General features: G+C 44.0%; 1 protein-coding gene and 1 long non-coding RNA gene across 2 annotated transcripts; both read left to right on the forward strand.

The window, feature by feature from the left end:
* The first annotated feature begins 4,048 nt into the window (after window positions 1-4,048).
* LOC113018288 (programmed cell death 1 ligand 1-like) lies at window positions 4,049-6,820 on the forward strand. The gene is made up of 3 exons (XM_026161343.1): window positions 4,049-4,356; window positions 6,008-6,352; window positions 6,591-6,820. Exons 1-3 carry the CDS (start codon window positions 4,287-4,289, stop codon window positions 6,818-6,820), a joined length of 645 nt encoding a protein of 214 aa, XP_026017128.1. The 5' UTR covers window positions 4,049-4,286.
* A 9,322-nt stretch (window positions 6,821-16,142) lies between these two features.
* On the forward strand, window positions 16,143-17,712 carry LOC113018291 (uncharacterized). The gene is made up of 4 exons (XR_003271748.1): window positions 16,143-16,156; window positions 16,288-16,383; window positions 17,226-17,307; window positions 17,693-17,712. It is a non-coding gene; the product is annotated as an uncharacterized LOC113018291 (long non-coding RNA).
* Window positions 17,713-18,099: the final 387 nt, after the last annotated feature.

An 18,099-nucleotide genomic window follows, 5' to 3' on the forward strand; every position in this document is an offset into this window, starting at 1 on the left:
AAACTTTAGCCACTAGAACTTGAACCGAAGTCTTTGTAAAGTCTTGATGACTCTGAAGTGACATGTCCTTACCGAACCATAAACTAGCTGTTCGATCTCTTTCTTTCTCTCTCTCGTCACTGACACTCCCAAAACTTTCACCTCTCCCTAATCGAACAAATGCCACATGTCCGAAGAAGGATTTCTTCTTTCAGTGTGCAGAGACAGATGTGGTATGTACCCCCAGTGTCACTGTTACTTGCCAGAGGTAATGGCACTTCAGGCATTCTTGTGGCATAATGTGGCACTTTCATGACGCCTTGTCAGGAAGATTCTGACAGTGGGTTTAGGGAAAAGTTTTACTGTCCCTCATAGTTGCCATAGGTGGGGATGTGCTGCTCTCTGAAACTGCTGTCACCAGGGGTGAGCTGGTTGCCTGTGACCACGGAGAGTGGAGGATTCTAAGCCAATTCTGTCTATCTCCAACCAATAGGTGGGGGTGTGTCAGGTCCCCTGGATGACCTGTTCTTGGCTGTAGGTCTGTACTCTTGTTTATTCAAGTTGCCATTAATGGCTTGTTGATGGGTGTTAAGTTCCTCCATTACTCTCAGATCTTCTTTTAAAATGGATACCAACTCCATATCCCTGTGAAGAAACACAGCAACATTGGTAGAAAAAACTAAAAGAGCTGCATAACCATAAAACATACAGTAAACACGAGTTCCTTAAAATCAAGATAAACAGAATTTAAATTTTAAATTAAACTGAAAATTAAATTGAAATGTAAATAATCCAGAATAATCCAAAAACAAAATCAAGAAGTCCAGAAAACTCTGAACTGAGGAAGGGTGAACAGAATCCAAAATACTAAAAACCCTGCGAGCCTGAGTATCTCAGGGGGGGCATCCAGGAGGCCAGTGATGGAGATTAAGCTACTGAGGTGGATAGCCAGGAGGCCAACAGTATAGATTGAGAAACTATGAGTGCTGACCATCTGATTAGCAGCAGAAACAGCTTGTCAACAGACCGGCATTGATGGTGATGATAGGGTAGTTCAGGAGGCTTAGTCAGACGCCAGCAAGGAGGCCAATACAATAAGAACTCTGACAGAATGCTTTTGTTGGCCTGGCTGCGGGACCAAAGTGGTCCTTACAACCCTTCAGTGACTTATATTGATGAAGGAGGCAGACCCCTCCAGAGGCTAAACAGGTGACCACCAGTGAAGGCAGAGAGCCATGGACACAGGCGGCATGGAAATATGGTCACTAAGATGTAGCTGTGGACAATGATGTCACAGATCGAGCATTTCTGTATAAAACAGCTGTCAAGAAAATATATGCTAGTTTGGTCTGGACATCTTTCAGAATGTTGGACACAGGTATCCCAAATAAAGAACACTTGAAAACTGGCAAAAAAAATCATATTTTGCAAGGATGGATCTTAACAAGGTTCCGACGAGAGCTTCAACATGCAAAAAGAAGAAATGGCAGTGAGCATGCAATTTATTGAAAGACTTAAACTGAAACAGGCTGTTTTACAGCTGATCAAAAGTTTAGGACCACACCTCCAAAATAATCTAGAAAGTTTAATGGCAGCTTTCTTGCAAAAAAAATGCCCAAATTCATACAACAAATGTGGGGGAGAAAGAGACAATTAGGTTGTACTAAAAAAAAAAAAAACCTACCAAAAAGACAAAACCAAAACCTAGCTGAGCTCGTACCTAGAAAACAAAAAGAAGGGGGGAAGACCCTAATCCTCAACATCCTTGAAAGAAAAAGTGTAGTGTGGTCTGTAAAGACCTTTATGGGTTCCACACTTAATCCAAAATAAACCTCAAAATGTTGCAGAGCCAACAGAACGGCAAGAGTCTCTTGTTTGATTGCAGAATGCCTTCTCTGTGGATGAGTGATCAAGTCCATCCTGATCTTCCTGTAGGACAGCACCTACCCCAACCGTGCAGTCTGTGTACCTCAGGGAATGGCAAACAAAAGGATGGGCAAAGAAAACATACAACCTGCAGACACGTAACAAATCCCAAAAGGTTGTCAATTTTATTTAGATCAAGGCAGGATGCTCCAAAAGAGTGATTTTATTCACCTGGAAGAAATCCCTTGTCCTACGGGGATTGTGTACTGTAGTGTTGTCCTGTTAAAAAAAACAAAACAACAAAAACAGTCGTTACAACACAGACGAGGGCCCTCAGTCATGAGAGATGCTCTCTGCAACATCTGGACATAGCCAGCAGCCGTTTGACGCCTCACACCTCCTGAAGCTTCATTGTTCCACTGAAGGAAAAAGGACCCCAGACCATTATGGTTCCTCTTCCATTGTGGCAGGTACTGTCATGCCAGTAACATTGGAAACCATCAGAACCATCAAGGTTACATTTTTTCTCATGAGAGAATAAAACTCTCGTCCACTTTTCAGTGTTCCATGTTTGGTCCTCTCTTGCTAAACCCAAACAGTCAGTTCTGTGGTGTTCAATGAGATGAGGCCTTTGAAGATGTTTTGGTTTTGAAGCTCTTCAGTCTGATGGTTATGGGCTGCAGTCGGCACCAGTAACGGGGGGTGTCTTCCACTTGACTTTTTTGTTCCATAACCCTCAGGATCAATTAAGAAATTCCAAATGACTGACTTACTGCGTCCCACCTCATTAGTGATGGCACGCTGTGAGATCGTGAGATCACTTTGGTGGTCTCAGGATCTCATCTCTGCTTTTCGCAGATGATGTGGCCCTGCTGGTTTCGTCAGGTGATGGCCTCCAGCTCACCTTGAAATGGTTCCCAGCCGAGTGTGAAGCGGTGGGAATGAGAATCAGCACCTCCAAATCTGAGGCCATGGTCCAGCATGGGGACTCCACTCTGGGTCAGGGACGAGAGCCTGCTCCAAGTGGAGGAGTTTAAGTATCTTGGGGTCTTGTTCACGAGTGATTGGAGAAGGGAGCGGGAGACCGACAGACGGATTGGTGCAGTGGCTGCAGTGATGCGGACGCTGTACCGGTCTGTCTAAAAGCGAAGCTCTCAATTTAAATGGCCTGTATTTACCGGTCGATCTACACCCCTACCCTCACCTATGGTCACGAACTGTGGGTAGTGACCGAAAGAACGAGATCGTGAATATAAGTGGCGGAAATTAGCTTCCTCCAAAGGGTGGCTGACCTCTCCCTTAGAGATAGGTTGAGAAATTCGGCCATTCACAAGGGACTCAGAGTAGAGTGGCTGGGGAGAGGGAGGTCTGGGCTTCTCTGCTTGGGCTGCTGCCCCCACGACCCGGACCTGGATAAGCGGAAGAAAATGGATGGATGGACATTATAAATAACATTTAGAATATTGGGAAGGGATTCATAATGGTGTTCTTTATAATTTCACAATATAGTGAAGTAAGATAGAAACAAGGTTAAGATAAAAATAAAAATAATTACTAACATTTTGACATTTTACAAAGAACAAATTGCATCGTAAATAAACAGTGCAGATTTTATTTAAGAAATTGAGTTATTTTCACAGTTTCATGGTTGATGGAGTCTTTAAAAGTTTTGTTCACATTTAGTGGAATCTAATGCTTTAGAAAATAAAGACTTCAGTTTTGTAAAGCAATTCACATTTGTGTACATTTCTTGATAGTGTTACAGAAGAAACGCCCCAAAGCTAAACCTATCAAGTGCAGAATGTTTTTGGGTTTTTTTGGATGGAATCAAAAGTTTTGTAGAAATCAAATGAGAAGTAAATAATCAATAAGGTCTAATACTATTCTTATATGATCAGAGATATACCAATTCCTCTGTTTGTGTCTCATCAGTTACGAAAGCTAAAGCTACCTTAATTGTATGAGCAAATATTTGGGTAGAAACTTTCTAGTCCTTATTAAGAAGTTGGACAGGACGCCAATCAGGAAAGTGTTTGAGGGCTTCATTTTTATATATTTACATTGTTGTACAGTGGAACGATTTTAAAGTCCTTTGGTCTCTAGCATGGAGCTGATTGTTTATGGATGAGAGCGGTTACGGAGATCATTCAAGAAACACTCAGAGCTGTTTTAGTTTTCACCTCTTTTCTTATGACTCACGTATTGTTCGTATAGCTCAGCGAACCTGACGTCACTTAAATGCGACTACCTTAAGAGAACTGAACGCAAGTTTGAAGTTGAAACGATCGGCTGAAGCTCAAATAATCTTTGTCTTGCTTAAACTTTAAATTGAATCTCCTGTAGTTACTTTTTAAAGTCATAGTCTGTTATTCGCTGAAAATATCATCAGACTAGCACATTTAGAACAAACTTGTCCGATCATCCGAAAGAAGAACACGGAAATGTCTGCTGTAACTGCGTCACTCTGCTCCACTTTGCTGTTTTTTGGCATCTTCGTGTTTGTCTCGGCAGGTGAGGTTAATAAACCAAAATTTTCCCCTCTGAGATAAAAAGGGGGAAAATGGTATCTTTGTCGTTTACTTCACAAATAATTTGTTCATTTCGATTCCACTTGTTTGTGTCCGTGAACGCATCACGAGGCTGGGTGGGGTCTACTTGTTTTATCGTAGAGTTAGCATGTTTGCTATCTGTACCACTGTGGGGACTGTCCTTCTGACTAAAGTGAGATCTGTGGTTGAAATAGTGGCAGTGTAAAAATTCTGTGCTTTAATCGGTCTGTGACGTCTGTTACTCGTGTTGTTTGTGGTCTGTCAGCCAGCCGGGAGCAGAGCGAAGGCTAACATACCAAAAGCTCCCGAGTGTTAAAAACAAAGACAAGTATCGCTACAGTCACTGTCTGTGCTTTTCGTGCTTTAGTTTTTGATCTTTGAAGTTTTTTAGGTTCTCTTGTTCTTTGTAAACTCTGCTATCACTTCCTGCTACATTTTTTCACCTGCCAACCAATGAACATTCAGAAATGGCCTACGTCATCTGGCTTCCAGTGCCGTACAGTCAGGATCTTGTAGAAGTGCACCTGAGTACATCTGGGGCGGGTGACCCTCCTCAACCAAAAAGTGGATGGACAGGTTTGTGGGACAATAAAACCAGCGGAACCCCGGCTTGGACTGTCTCGATTGTTGTGTCCTTGGGCAAGACACTTCTCCCGTTGCCTACTGGTGGTGGTCAGAGGGCCTGGTGGCACCAGTGTCCTGCAGCCTCGCCTCTGTCAGTGCGCCCCAGGGTGGCTGTGGCTACAATGTAGCTTACCATCACCAGTGTGTGAATGTGTGTGTGAATGGGTGGATGACTGAACGTGTAAAGCGCTTTGGGGTCCTTAGGGACTAGAAAAGCGCTACACAAATACAGACTATTTACCATTTAAATCCTCTGTCAAAATGACTGCAGGAATTTGGCTCACATGATGAAGCAATTATCATTTCCATCATACTTGTTAGATGAGAGAAAGCAAGGAGTTGCAGACAGTGACACTGTCAAAATCTGAAGAGTTCACTATAAATCTTGGCTTCTTGGCTTTTGACTTTGTCTCCTTATCAGCGATTATGAAGCGATATTGTTTGAGTGGCAACACTTATCCACATACGTTCTATAGATTGGCATTTTGAGGTATCATAACAGTAGCCGGAGGCAGCGGTGAAGCAGGAGGAAGAGGCTGCACTAGTAAAGAGGAGTAAAGATCACAGGAATTGTAGATGCAGAGGGCTGTAAATTCACAGCTTCAGATGCAGTTAATATAGTTGATACAGAAGAGTCCACCTGTTCTTGTTGTGCTGCATGCAAAGCCTGATGATAAGATGTAGGTGAATACTTGTGGCTGTTGTTGGACTGTGAACCAGAAAAAGGTAACTGCACGCTAGTTGAGGGAGACTACTGTAATGTGGCTAAAATGCAGCTTTTGCAGCATTTTTCGCTTTAATGATAGCTGGAACAAACATTTTTTCCTCCTCTTAGATTTCACTTACTGTAGCTCAACAGCACCTTTATCTTCTCCTCATCCTCTCAATGATAACAGCTCTCATTTTGTTCAGTATCACTGAACACAGCAACTCCCAGTGTAAACAATGTGTAATATAACCTCTCTGCTCTGTGTTGTTTCCTCTTTCAGAGCAGAAAAACATCACAGCTGAGTCTGGACAGGACGTCATTCTGACATGTCGAGCTCCAAACAACAGTATCATCATCGTTTTAGAGTGGAGCAGAGATGACCTGGGAGATAAATATGTGCTTTTTTATCGGAATGAGCAGTTGGATCCAGACAACCAGCATCCATCTTTTAAGAACCGGGTGGATCTGCAGGACAGTCAGATGAAGAATGGAGACGTGTCTTTGATTCTGAAGAATGTGACGACTGCTGATGCTGGCACGTATAAATGTCATGTGTTCATGTCCGGAACAAATCCCCAGAACAATGACCCCATCAGCATCATTAACCTTCATGTTGATCCTCCAGGTGAGTGAGTAGAGTTGAGTGTGTGTGTGATCAGAGGTGAAGCTGCTTCCTGGTTGTTGATGTTTGTTTCTAAAGATGTTGTTGATGAGACTTTGTAGAAAGCAGCTGGTCTGAGTGATGTGATCAGAGTGCAGTAGATAATGTCTGACAGCAGTTTGAAGAGGAAATGGATTCTGTTCTGTTCTTCACTCATCACCTACCTGACAGCTGACACCTCACACCTGTTTCTCACCTGCAGGTCAGCCAGGAGGAGACACAGAGGATGGATCTGTTGGACTGATTGTTGGTCTGTCAGCTTGTGCTGTGCTTCTTGTTTTTGCTGTTGTTGGTTTTCTGGTCTACCGAAAAGATAAAGAACAAAAACAGAGTCAGCATCCACACCAGCTTCCTGATGAACTGCAGCATGGAAATGGCTCAGCGAATCACACAGAGTCAGAGAAGCCTGCATTGCTAAAACAAATAATATAATAATAATAATAATAATAATACTACAAGGATAATGTGTGACTGAAGAAGCTAAAAAAATAAAAGTAACATCCAAGTAGAAAACCAGAAGAGTCGCACGTTTCCAAAGAGATTTCAGAGGATGGACAATGGTTTGATAAATAAGCTGAGCTTGGGCTTAAATAACAGAGGAGTGAACATCATTCCCTCAATATTTTCACTTTGCCTGAAGTAAGACAAAAAAAAGTGATTATAAAATCAAGAAGAACAGAAGTTGGGGACAAGGAGCAACAAATCTGTCCAAGTTAGCTGATCATGTCAGTGTAACATGTTACATCGTTTTATTTGCATCCTGTTTGTATGTGGAACGGTTTGTTGACATTTTCAAGAAAAGTCAAGTTAGGAAAGTTTTTTTACAGAAGGTGTTCATTCTGACTCAACTGTCCATAAAGCTTAACTTATACTGATATAAAAATAAGTTTTTGTTTCCCCCCAGTATTCATGAATGCAGTGCCTTGCATGTTACAGAATCAGAATCATTGAATGGGTCTGATCGTCAGGTTCAGCTGTTTGTAAGATCAAACTTGTTCTGTGAAGTTTGAAGCACACAGTGATTCTCATGTATTGATCAGCTGTTACAGTATAATTATGCTTACTTTCTGATGGGGCTGGGTACATATTTTGTTTTATGTATTTTTTATACTTTATGTGACTTCATTTATAATGCCCTGTAGCAGATAGACAAATTAAATTATTTATTGTTTCTTGTTAGTTCAAAATAAAACATTGATTGGAAAGCTGTATTGATGTGCTCTGAACTAAATTAAATGATGTTACTCCCGAACTAGAATGTGATTTCAATGGAGAACAGAGGAAAAAGGTATGAAGGAATTTTAGGGCCACGTTAAGAAAAAAAAAATCAAAAAAGAAGTCAAACTTTGACAAACTTCCTCAGCTGCTACGCAGTCTTCAAAACAACCTGCTCCAATGACTTTGTGAAACAAATTAATCAGTCATCTTGTGATACAACATAAATCTGAGAGGAATTATGTTGTATCACATGTGGGTGTAACCTTACCCAAGCCTTTATCTGTCCACTGCTAGCTATTTCATTTTATACAATTGTTGGTCTGACCACATCTTTCAACACCATCTTTTCAAAGTCCTTATACTGATCACCACTCTGTTTATGCACTAAACAATAGATAATTTCCTTCATTTTGAGTAAAACTGATTCTGAAATATGATTTCACTACACTACAGCAATCATAGCAGTTTGTCTTGAAACAACTGTAATATTCATATTTTGACTTTAATGTTGAAATTTTGACTTTATTCTTTAAATGTGGCCCTAATACTCTCCCGTAGGTGGGACCAAGGAAAGCACTCCAACTACACACAATGGTTTTCACTTTTATATCTGTTGTACATATTCAGAGTAGTTACTCCAAAGAGTGGATTTGTCAGTCTCTGTGACCTCATAATCAAATCACTGATTTTCTCTGATGACGTGGTAGGGAAGGCGTCAGTAGCCTCCAAAACTCAATGAAAGAAAAGTTTGTACCTCTAAGTTTGTTTTTATAGTCAGAAGTGGCTAAATTTAGAAGTGTGGGTGAAGTGCTCATTCATCCACTAGTGTTGCTAGCTCTGTTCAGCTCTCTGAAATTATTTCTCTTCCTCCTCTTCAAAAATGCAAAGTGTTCAGTTTATATGTTAGTTACACATTATGTTTGAATCAATAAAATTCCTAATTTTACATTGTTTTTACACAACATGTTCAGCACCAGCTTTGTTAGCAAGCTGCACATGAACTTTTTGGGTGGATCATACACACATACTTCCTCTCATTTCACAGTTTGTCAAGAATCAGCTTTTCTTTACATCTCCTTTTGTACTATTACAAAGGACCCATCTCCTAGTACAAATAAAAATACATTATTATTGTAAGGTATCTATACTTTATGTGCATATTTATTTATTGACTTTTATTTTCTACATTTTAGCATAAATATTTGTACTTTCTGCTCATTTCAGGTTCAAAACAGACTTGTTACCTTTGTTTTAACACATTTAAGATAAGTTATTATTTTAGGTCAGTGCTGGCCTTCAAATATCAAACTGATATGTGCCTAAAGAGGAACGTATAATAGCCAGTCCTAATTGTGTATCAGTTATGAGGGGTTATCGGATATAAAGAGATGAAAGCAGGTTAAATCTTTTTTTGTTTTCTTGTGGCAAAACTCAATAAAGAGGGCAAATGTCCAGACACAGTAGTCGTGATACTTCATTGCGCAGAACCATCATGATGCCACCATGTCAAGAGTCTCATCAACAGTGGGAGAGGATATGTGTCTTTTTTTTCACCTGATTCTGAAATCTGAAATTATATCTTTAAATTACAAAAATGAAAATGTATATTCTGCAAATGGAATGAGTGTTTTGTGCCACATTAGCAGATCAATGTATTAACAGAGCACTGCAAGTAGAGTAAAGAAAATGACCAAAGTAATGTAAACAGAGTAATTTATCAGAGTAATTGAACGGAGTGACCGCAGTAGTGTAAACGGTAATGTACAACAGTGACCAGAGGTACGTGAACATAAGGAAGTAATAGGGGAGTCAGTAGCGGTTTTTGATATGGGTGACACAGGCGGTTGCCCGGGGCGGCATTGTGGTGGGGGGCGGCATCACGGGCATTGGCAAAAAAAACCCCAAATTGCTCGTACTCATGCTGCAGCCAGCGCATATTGGGAATGGCACAGGTACCGATCGGTTTTCTATTGCCCATTTGCTGGGAGCAAGGGCGCCCTCCGTTTCCGAGGTGCGCAGGGAGGAGAGGGCGGGGCGGCGGGGGATTCTCTGACCGGCTGGAGCAGCATCAGGGTAAGATGGCTCGGCCATCCTTACTCCCAGCAGACACTCGGTCCTGTTTTTGCCCTTTGTTCCCCACGCAGGGTGACAGCACTCACCAATTGGGTCAGTCCCTCTGTCCATGCAGGTTCAGTGGGGCCTGGCCCACCTATAGGTCCCATATGCCCTGATCCATCTAGCTTAGTTAGGGGTTTAGAAGTCCCAATGCACATCAGCTCCCTTTCCATAGCCAGTTCTGGGGCCTCCTGCAGGGACTTAAGATGAGCTAACAGTGTCTGGATCCACAGCTCATCTTGAAGTAGGGCATGGAGGAAATGGTCCCGAGCGAATTCACCCTTGATGGCATTGGTGCGGTGGATCAGTCCCTCAATATGATTTTTTATTTTATTTTTTTTTCTGCCTGTCCCGTTTGGCTCTTTTGCCATCAGAATTGTTGTCTAAAGGCAAACAAAGATGCCCAACGGATTTACTTTACCAAATTGACCATCCCAGCCTTGCCGTAATGGTCCATTTGATTCACCTTTTATTGTTTATTTTATTTTCACTTGCTGAATACGGGACAGACTTGACTGGGGGAAAGAAGGGGAGAAAGAAAGAGGGAAAGAGAAACAGCTGAGAAGAGGGACGGGGGAGAAGGGCAAAAAACAAAAACCAACAGAACGGGAAGAGAAAAAAATGCATATATCAATCACCTGGATCACCTGCTGAGAAAGAAAAAAGAAAGCAAGCAGAAGAGAACAAGAGTAATAGAATAAACAACATCACAATGATATATGGGAATATGACAGTAAATGCTAAATATTAAACATTATTGTGCAGCACATAAGATCAACAGAACACAGTGTGCTTTGAGGTAGGAGCCAAAAAGGGTGTAGTTTGTGGGTGTGATCACCCGTGTGTACACCTGTGAGCATGGGCGCGCTTGTTTTGTTAAAAGGTTCCTTCATGTAATAATCTGCTAGAGGGTGTGGGGGGGGGGGGCACAGCCCCGTCCTCCAGGGCATGAAGCAGGTATGGAGGAGATCAAAACTCCAGACATCCAGAGGCCCCCAGAATACAAGAGACCAAGGAAGACCAACAGAGGGGCAGCCGCGCAACTGTCCCGGAAAGAGCTGAGGAGAGTCCCAGATGAGGGCTCACTCAGCAGCCGCGGAGCAGAAGCCAGGGGGAGTTGCAGTGATGCGCCCGTGAGCTCCGCCGGCAGCCAGCCGTGCCTGAGTGACCGAGCCCCAGGCCGAGAGGCCGGGGGCACCCCACCTCCAAAGTGGCCCGAGCGAGCCCCAGGCTCCAGGCCCCGATAAGCGGCCGCCAAGGAGTGAGCCGGTGTGTACCTGGACGCCCATCCCCGGACACAAAGAACCACGAACGCACCGATGTCTGAGGGAGTCCGCCACTGGCAGGGGAAGTGGTGGTAGGGGGAGTTAGGCCTCCAAACCTTGGAGGGCCTGAGATGTCCCCAGAGAGGTGGCGTCTGATACCCAACCTGACATATAGACACAGACATACAGGCACACACAGACACAAACATCCATTCCCACCCTCATGCTCTCATATGCACTTACTCCACACTCAACCAACGTGGAGACAGACATAAAGAGACACTGTACACACAATCACACTCCCCAAGCGTACTCTACAAACCGGGTCTAGGTACTCTTGCCCCTGGAGGGGGGAACTGCACCCAGACCCAGGTGGTGTTACCCTTTTCCCTGCAGTGGGGGGAGGCAGACCGCCCTGACTCCGCAGCAGCACGAAGGCCCCACACTCCAGACCGCAGTCGGACGGCCAACTCCTCCTCCTAGCCCCCCCGCTCCAGCAGGTCGCAGAGAATGGGGGTGAGAGAAGACTCCAAACCTCCCTCCACCCGCTCATTGTAGTGTTGATGCATGTGTGTTCTAAGGTGCATTTAAAACCCAGGAGGGCATGGAGCTACCTGCCAGAGAGCAGCAGGTAGGCGCATAGTCCCTCCTGCTAGCCCTCAATGTCTACGTGTATTTAAAATTGAGAGGTGGGCAACGGGGGGGGGGGGGATAGCCTCCACTGCACCCTGGTAACATACCCCTACTCCAAGGTCCTGCATGTGTGGGTGGTTGTGGTGGAGCGGGAAGAGGGAGGCAGCTGGAGATGGGGAGGGAAGGAAGGGAGGGGCAAGTGACCCCTCCCTGGGGCCAGCTCCCCCGCTGACCCCAGTAGGCACCCCCATACTCCGCAACCTGCCAGGGAAAGGGGGCCCAGGCCGATCTAGACCGGGGCCCAGTGCAGCAGCACCCCCCGGCCTCACAGAGCCCGGGACAGCCCGCCCGACCCCACCACAGAGAAAACTGCACCCACCCCACCATCCACTCATCTTCCAGACTACATAGAGACAATAAACACCCAGGCTGAGATCTTCCTCCACCTCGCCTGTATCTCCCCCTCCTGCAGAGGGAGCTCCTGAGGAGAGGAAAGCTCCTGCAAGATGTGACAATCTCCCCCACCAGTTGAAGAGCCCCCCAGGTGGCTCGATGCACCGGCGGCACCCCGCTCCAGGGCTGGGCCCCCATGCACCCACCCGCCCACAACCCCGGCAACACACCAACCAGGACCCAAGCCCCCGAGGCCGGGTCCAGGCCCTAGCCCAGAGACGGAGCGCCCCCAGAACCTCACGCCCATCCTGGACCCACCCAGGGGCAGCCAGGCTACCAGGTCAGTAACCCACGTCCGTCAGCACAGACCCTCCCCTAGCCCCGCTGCATGCAGCCGCGAGGAAACAGTCACCTGAGAGCCAACAGAGCCCCTAACCGGACATGACCGCTACCCCGGGTTGAGCCCCCCAAGGAAGATGCCTCCGGCTAATCCTCAATATGATTAGCCAAATGTACTTCCCCAGTCGCCAGGAGCAGCTCCAAAGTTCAGAGTGGAATAGTCTTGGAGCTGAGGAAGAACCAAACCACCGCTGACCAAAGCATCATAATGGAAATGGATTTGTTTATTACTAAAACTACAGAGAGCAGAGAACAGGAGACATTGGAATTTGTCAGTGAAAGCATATCTGATGGTACCATAGACATGAAATCTAATAAACTTTGATAAATTCAGATTCTCTGAAAACAATTTACTATTTTAAATGAATAGTATTCTATTCATTTTAAATGAATAGAATAATAAACATTAAAGTATATATATATATATATATATATATATATATATATATATATATATATATATATATATATATATATATAAACACCCAGCACGCCCCTGCGGGCGGTTTATCCTTCAAGCTCGGGTCCTCTACCAGAGGCCTGGGAGCTTGAGGGTCCTACGCAGTATCTTAGCTGTTCCCAGGACTGCGCTCTTCTGGACAGAGATCTCCGATGTTATTCCCGGGATCTGCTGGAGCCACTCGCCTAGCTTGGGAGTCACCGCACCTAGTGCTCCGATTACCACGGGGACCACCATTACCTTCACCCTCCACATCCTCTCGAGCTCTTCTCTGAGCCCTTGGTATTTCTCCAGCTTCTCGTGTTCCTTCTTCCTGATATTGCTGTCATTCGGAACCGCTACATCGATCACTACGGCCGTCTTCTTCTGTTTGTCTACCACCACTATGTCCGGTTGGTTAGCCACCACCATTTTGTCCGTCTGTATCTGGAAGTCCCACAGGATCTTAGCTCGGTCATTCTCCACCACCCTTGGGGGCATCTCCCATTTTGACCTTGGGACTTCCAGGTTATACTCGGCACAGATGTTCCTGTACACTATGCCGGCCACTTGGTTATGGCGTTCCATGTATGCCTTGCCTGCTAGCATCTTGCACCCTGCTGTTATGTGCTGGATTGTCTCTGGGGCATCTTTACACAGCCTGCACCTGGGGTCTTGCCTGGTGTGATAGACCCCAGCCTCTATGGATCTTGTACTCAGAGCTTGTTCTTGTGCTGCCATGATTAGTGCCTCTGTGCTGTCTTTCAGTCCGGCTTTGTCCAGCCACTGGTAGGATTTCTGGATATCAGCCACCTCCTCTATCTGCCGGTGGTACATACCGTGCAGGGGCCTGTCCTTCCATGATGGTTCCTCGTCTCCCTCCTCTCTGTTGGGTTTCTGCTGCCTGAGTTATTCACTGAGCACTCGGTCAGTTGGGGCCATCTTCCCAATGTATTCTTGGATGTTCCTTGTCTCATCCTGGACTGTGGTGCTGACACTCACCAGTCCCCGGCCCCCTTCCTTCCGCTTAGCGTACAGCCTCAGGGTGCTGGACTTGGGGTGAAACCCTCCATGCATGGTAAGGAGCTTTCTTGTCTTTATGTCAGTGGCTTCTATCTCCTCCTTTGGCCAGCCTATTACCCCAGCAGGGTACCTGATCACGGGCAGGGCGTACGTGTTGATGGCCCGGATCTTGTTCTTACCATTCAGCTGACTCCTCAGGACTTGCCTGACCCTCTGCAGGTACTTGGTGGTTGCAGCCTTTCTAGCGGCCTCTTCATGGTTCCCATTTGCCTGCGGGATCCCCAGGTACTTGTAACTGTCCTCTATGTCTGCAATGTTGCCTTCTGGTAGTTCAATCCCCTCAGTTCTGACTACCTTCCCTCTCTTTGATACCATCCGACTACACTTCTCCAGTCCGAACGACATTCCAATGTCATTGCTGTATAGCCTGGTAGTGTGGATCAGTGAATCGATGTCTCGTTCACTCTTGGAATACAGCTTGATGTCATCCATGTACAGGAGGTGGCTGATAACTGCTCCGTTCCGTAGTCGGTATCCGTAGCCAGTCTTGTTAATGATCTCACTGAGGGGGTTCAGGCCTATGCAGAACAGCAGTGGGGACAGAGCATCTCCTTGGTAGATCATATATATATATATATATAATGTATTTACAGTTTTATTGTTGAATGCAGACGTTACACATCTCTGCCTGTGAACCAGTAGAAAGCTGGTGCTCAGAGGAAGAGGGCGGGCTTTACTTGGTGTCAGTGACAGAAATGAAAAAAAGCTCAAATAAGTGAGAAGGACGATGAAGGAAACATCTGTGCTGTGTCTGCTCTGTAAGTAGAATCTCTGTGTTTGTTTGAATTCTTGTACTTTGACTGTCTGCTCTCCTGATAACTGATGATGGAGGAGAAGACATGAAAAACAAATCAGGCTGAATTCAAGTTCAAACACCACGAGGACCAACTGCAGGTCTGAACTGACTCTTTATCTTTGCTCAGGAGTCGAGGAAACACAGCAGGCAGTGAAAAGATCAAATCATTCACTCATTATATCAACACAGCTGCACAGTGGACACATGACTTTACTGAGTTATTTAAAAGTAGTGGTTAATGTGTGTATACTCAAAGCTTAGTCCTTGTGCATAATAATTACTGTGTGTTGGTTTTAGATATAAACTAGAGGAGCATCAAAAAATCCAAACTGCGTGAATACTTTTATGTCAGTAACAAAGTTCCTCTGAGAATTTTACATGGTAAATAAGACTGTTATCTGAGTGTCATTTCTCTTTAGTTCTGATCTCACTGCTGAGCTGCACAACAAACCAAGGTCAGTAACCTTCTTCTGTCACAGTTTGAACCTGATAAATGCTCACTGATATGACCTGATTGGGTTCATGTTTGCCATTTGTGATAGTTTTTAGAAAAAAGTAAACAGATCATCAGTTTTTCATTGTAACCCTCTCAGCTCGTCTGACTGTGAGTCCCAACAGCTCTCAGTTCTTTAAAAGAGACTTTGTGTCTCTGAGCTGTGAGGAGGACGACAGCTCTGCTGGATGGACTCTGTGGAGAAACACAAGCACACGACAGAGGACTCAGTGCAGAGATGGGTGGGGGAAACCAGCTGGTTCTTCGTGTAATATCACTATGATGATGCCTCATGACAGTGGAGTTTACTGGTGTGAGTCCAGAGAGGGTCCCATCAGTAACATGGTTAACCTGACAGTCACTGGTAAGCTGAGTGTGTGGAGTTAGTGTTGATGAAGCTGTGTGTAAATGGATGAAATGCTGTAGTTTGTCTCTGTGTTGAGGTGAATCAGTGATCCTGCAGAGTCCTGTCCTCCCTGTGATGGAGGGAGATGACGTCACTCTGCTCTGTAAAACAAAGACCACTCCCTCCAACCTCCCGGCTGCTTTCTATAAAGATGGCTCCCTCATCAGGAAGCAGCCTACAGGTCACATGACCATCCAGCATGTTTCCAGGTCTGATGAAGGCCTCTACAAGTGTGACATCAGCGGTCATGGAGAGTCTCCATCCAGCTGGATCACTGTCACAGGTGACACACTCACCTGTCTGTGCTTCTGCAGCTTTCAACATTCACAATGTGACGACAACTTAATGACTGTGTTTGCTTTATTTTAGGGGAACACACCACCACACCTCCACCTACATCCACCTCTCCTCCATCACTCTCTCCTCCTGTTCTCGCTGTGTTGTCATGTGTTGGATTAGTCTGTGTTTTGGTTCTACTGGTGTTACTGGTTCTGCTGGTGAGACGATGTGTTCATAGGAAACCTGAAGGTGAGACTCAGACTTCCTGATCTTTCATTTTCGAGTTTGTTTAGTAGAATAAAGTTCAAACTAATTATGATCACAGTAACTTTTTTAGCTATTTAACTTATATTATTGTTTATTTTGGATCATTTCAATAGATCAAGAAGAAACTGAAGAAGATGAAATCATCACTCATGTCATGTACTCTTTTGTCAAAACACCAAATTATCAACAGCCAATCACACAAAACAGAGGTAGTACTTTGAAACATATACAACATAACTGAAATGTTAAATTTGCTTCTAGAAGGACTTTTGTGCAGCTTTACATTGTGAAAATAGATAAGGAAAATAGAATAGTTGTGTATTATGTTATAGTCATGAAGACTGTTGCTGACTTTGATGGATTATGAGGACATGTAGAATCAGAGGGATGATCAGAAGTTTAAAAATGTTTGCCTGATCAAAAGCTAAAATCACAATATTTAAGTCTAACTCTGTACTTACTGAGTGTTGTTCACTGTGAGCTGGACTGTGTTTGTGGTCTGTGGTTAACTGAAGCGAACAGCTCTGCAGACGTCCAGCATCCTGTTTCTGATAGAAAGAAACACTTCAGCTGCAGCTGTTTCAACACAGAGCTGCTCATTTTAAAATACGAAGGATCGTGGAGACATATTTTGAAAAAGTATTTCAATAAAACCTAATTTTGGAGTTTCTGTAGCATTCTGACATGTTTAACATTCATCTTGAAGATGATTTTAGTTAACTGTAGTTGCTGATGGAAGCTGATGAGACTTCTCACTGCAGTGTGTTCCGATCTGGCCAATGAGAGTGTTCATGTTGTGAGAACATGTTTGCTCTGTGGTTAAAGGTGTCAGACTGCACTGAAAGAAAGCATACATTCATATCACATAAGTAGTTCTTCGTGGTCACTTTGTGTATCACAGGTATTTATAAGTCTGTAAAAAGGTGTTGTTGTGTATAACAATCATCCCAAAGTCCCTTTATAATGGAACATTACAAACAACATTTTTTTTTTTCAAACCAGTACTGTTGCAGTTTTATCTTCAGTAACCTTAATGTGTTTTATTCTGCAGACGCTGATCTAGCTGCAATTTCTCCAGCTGTGAGAACTGAAGAAGTCATGAAACAAACAACCATCAGACCAAGGAGACCCAGGTACAGCTACTCTGTATCTTTAACTGTAGACAGATGCAAGCTAGCTGATGATCAGTGGAACAACTTTCCTAAAAGCTGCTACTCTGCAGCTGTAACTTTCATACAATTTGAAAGCCTCGTGCTAAAAACAGATTCAAGTCCCAACAGCTCTGCTGCGGCTTCGTTCACATACTAATGTTACCCTTGTTTATGCTTCAGCATTAATTATGCAGCCTGACATAATTTAGGGGTTGAGATATTCACTGTAGAAAAACCACCAGGAACATTTGAGATTTCCCAGAATCCTTTTCAACTAATGTCCCTCAAAAAGCAACCGCCCCCTAGTTTCCAAATTTGTGTAACAATCAACAAAAAAATAATCTTAAAATTGTGTGTTTGTGTTCAGACATTAAACCAGAGCCAGGCGTCGTGTACTCTTCACTGAAGTAGCCCACCAGTCCAACCACTGACGTCCAGCTGCTGGTCTCTAACTGGTCCCCCCAGCACCTCAGACCAGAGGACATCCACATGCTGTTATTTTTCTTTGTCTTTTTCTCATTTAGAATATTACAATTCAAAAATCACAAATATGTATTTTTAACTGGAGTTTTAAAAGTGTTTTTCCTGCAAAATCAACAATGAAAATATAAATGTGTTAATGTTTCTTATGGCCACAGTAAGTTCCCTGTTATTTATATTCAAAAATATGTCTCAGACCATCATTTGTATTTCCCCAGCAACAATTTAGTTTCTCTGCTTTAATAAAATTTTATTCTTTCTTATTTTCCACGTGTGGTTTTGTGGGTCTCACTA

This window comes from Astatotilapia calliptera, unplaced genomic scaffold (genome assembly GCF_900246225.1).
Source record: "Astatotilapia calliptera unplaced genomic scaffold, fAstCal1.2 U_scaffold_55, whole genome shotgun sequence".
Taxonomy (NCBI): domain Eukaryota; kingdom Metazoa; phylum Chordata; class Actinopteri; order Cichliformes; family Cichlidae; genus Astatotilapia; species Astatotilapia calliptera.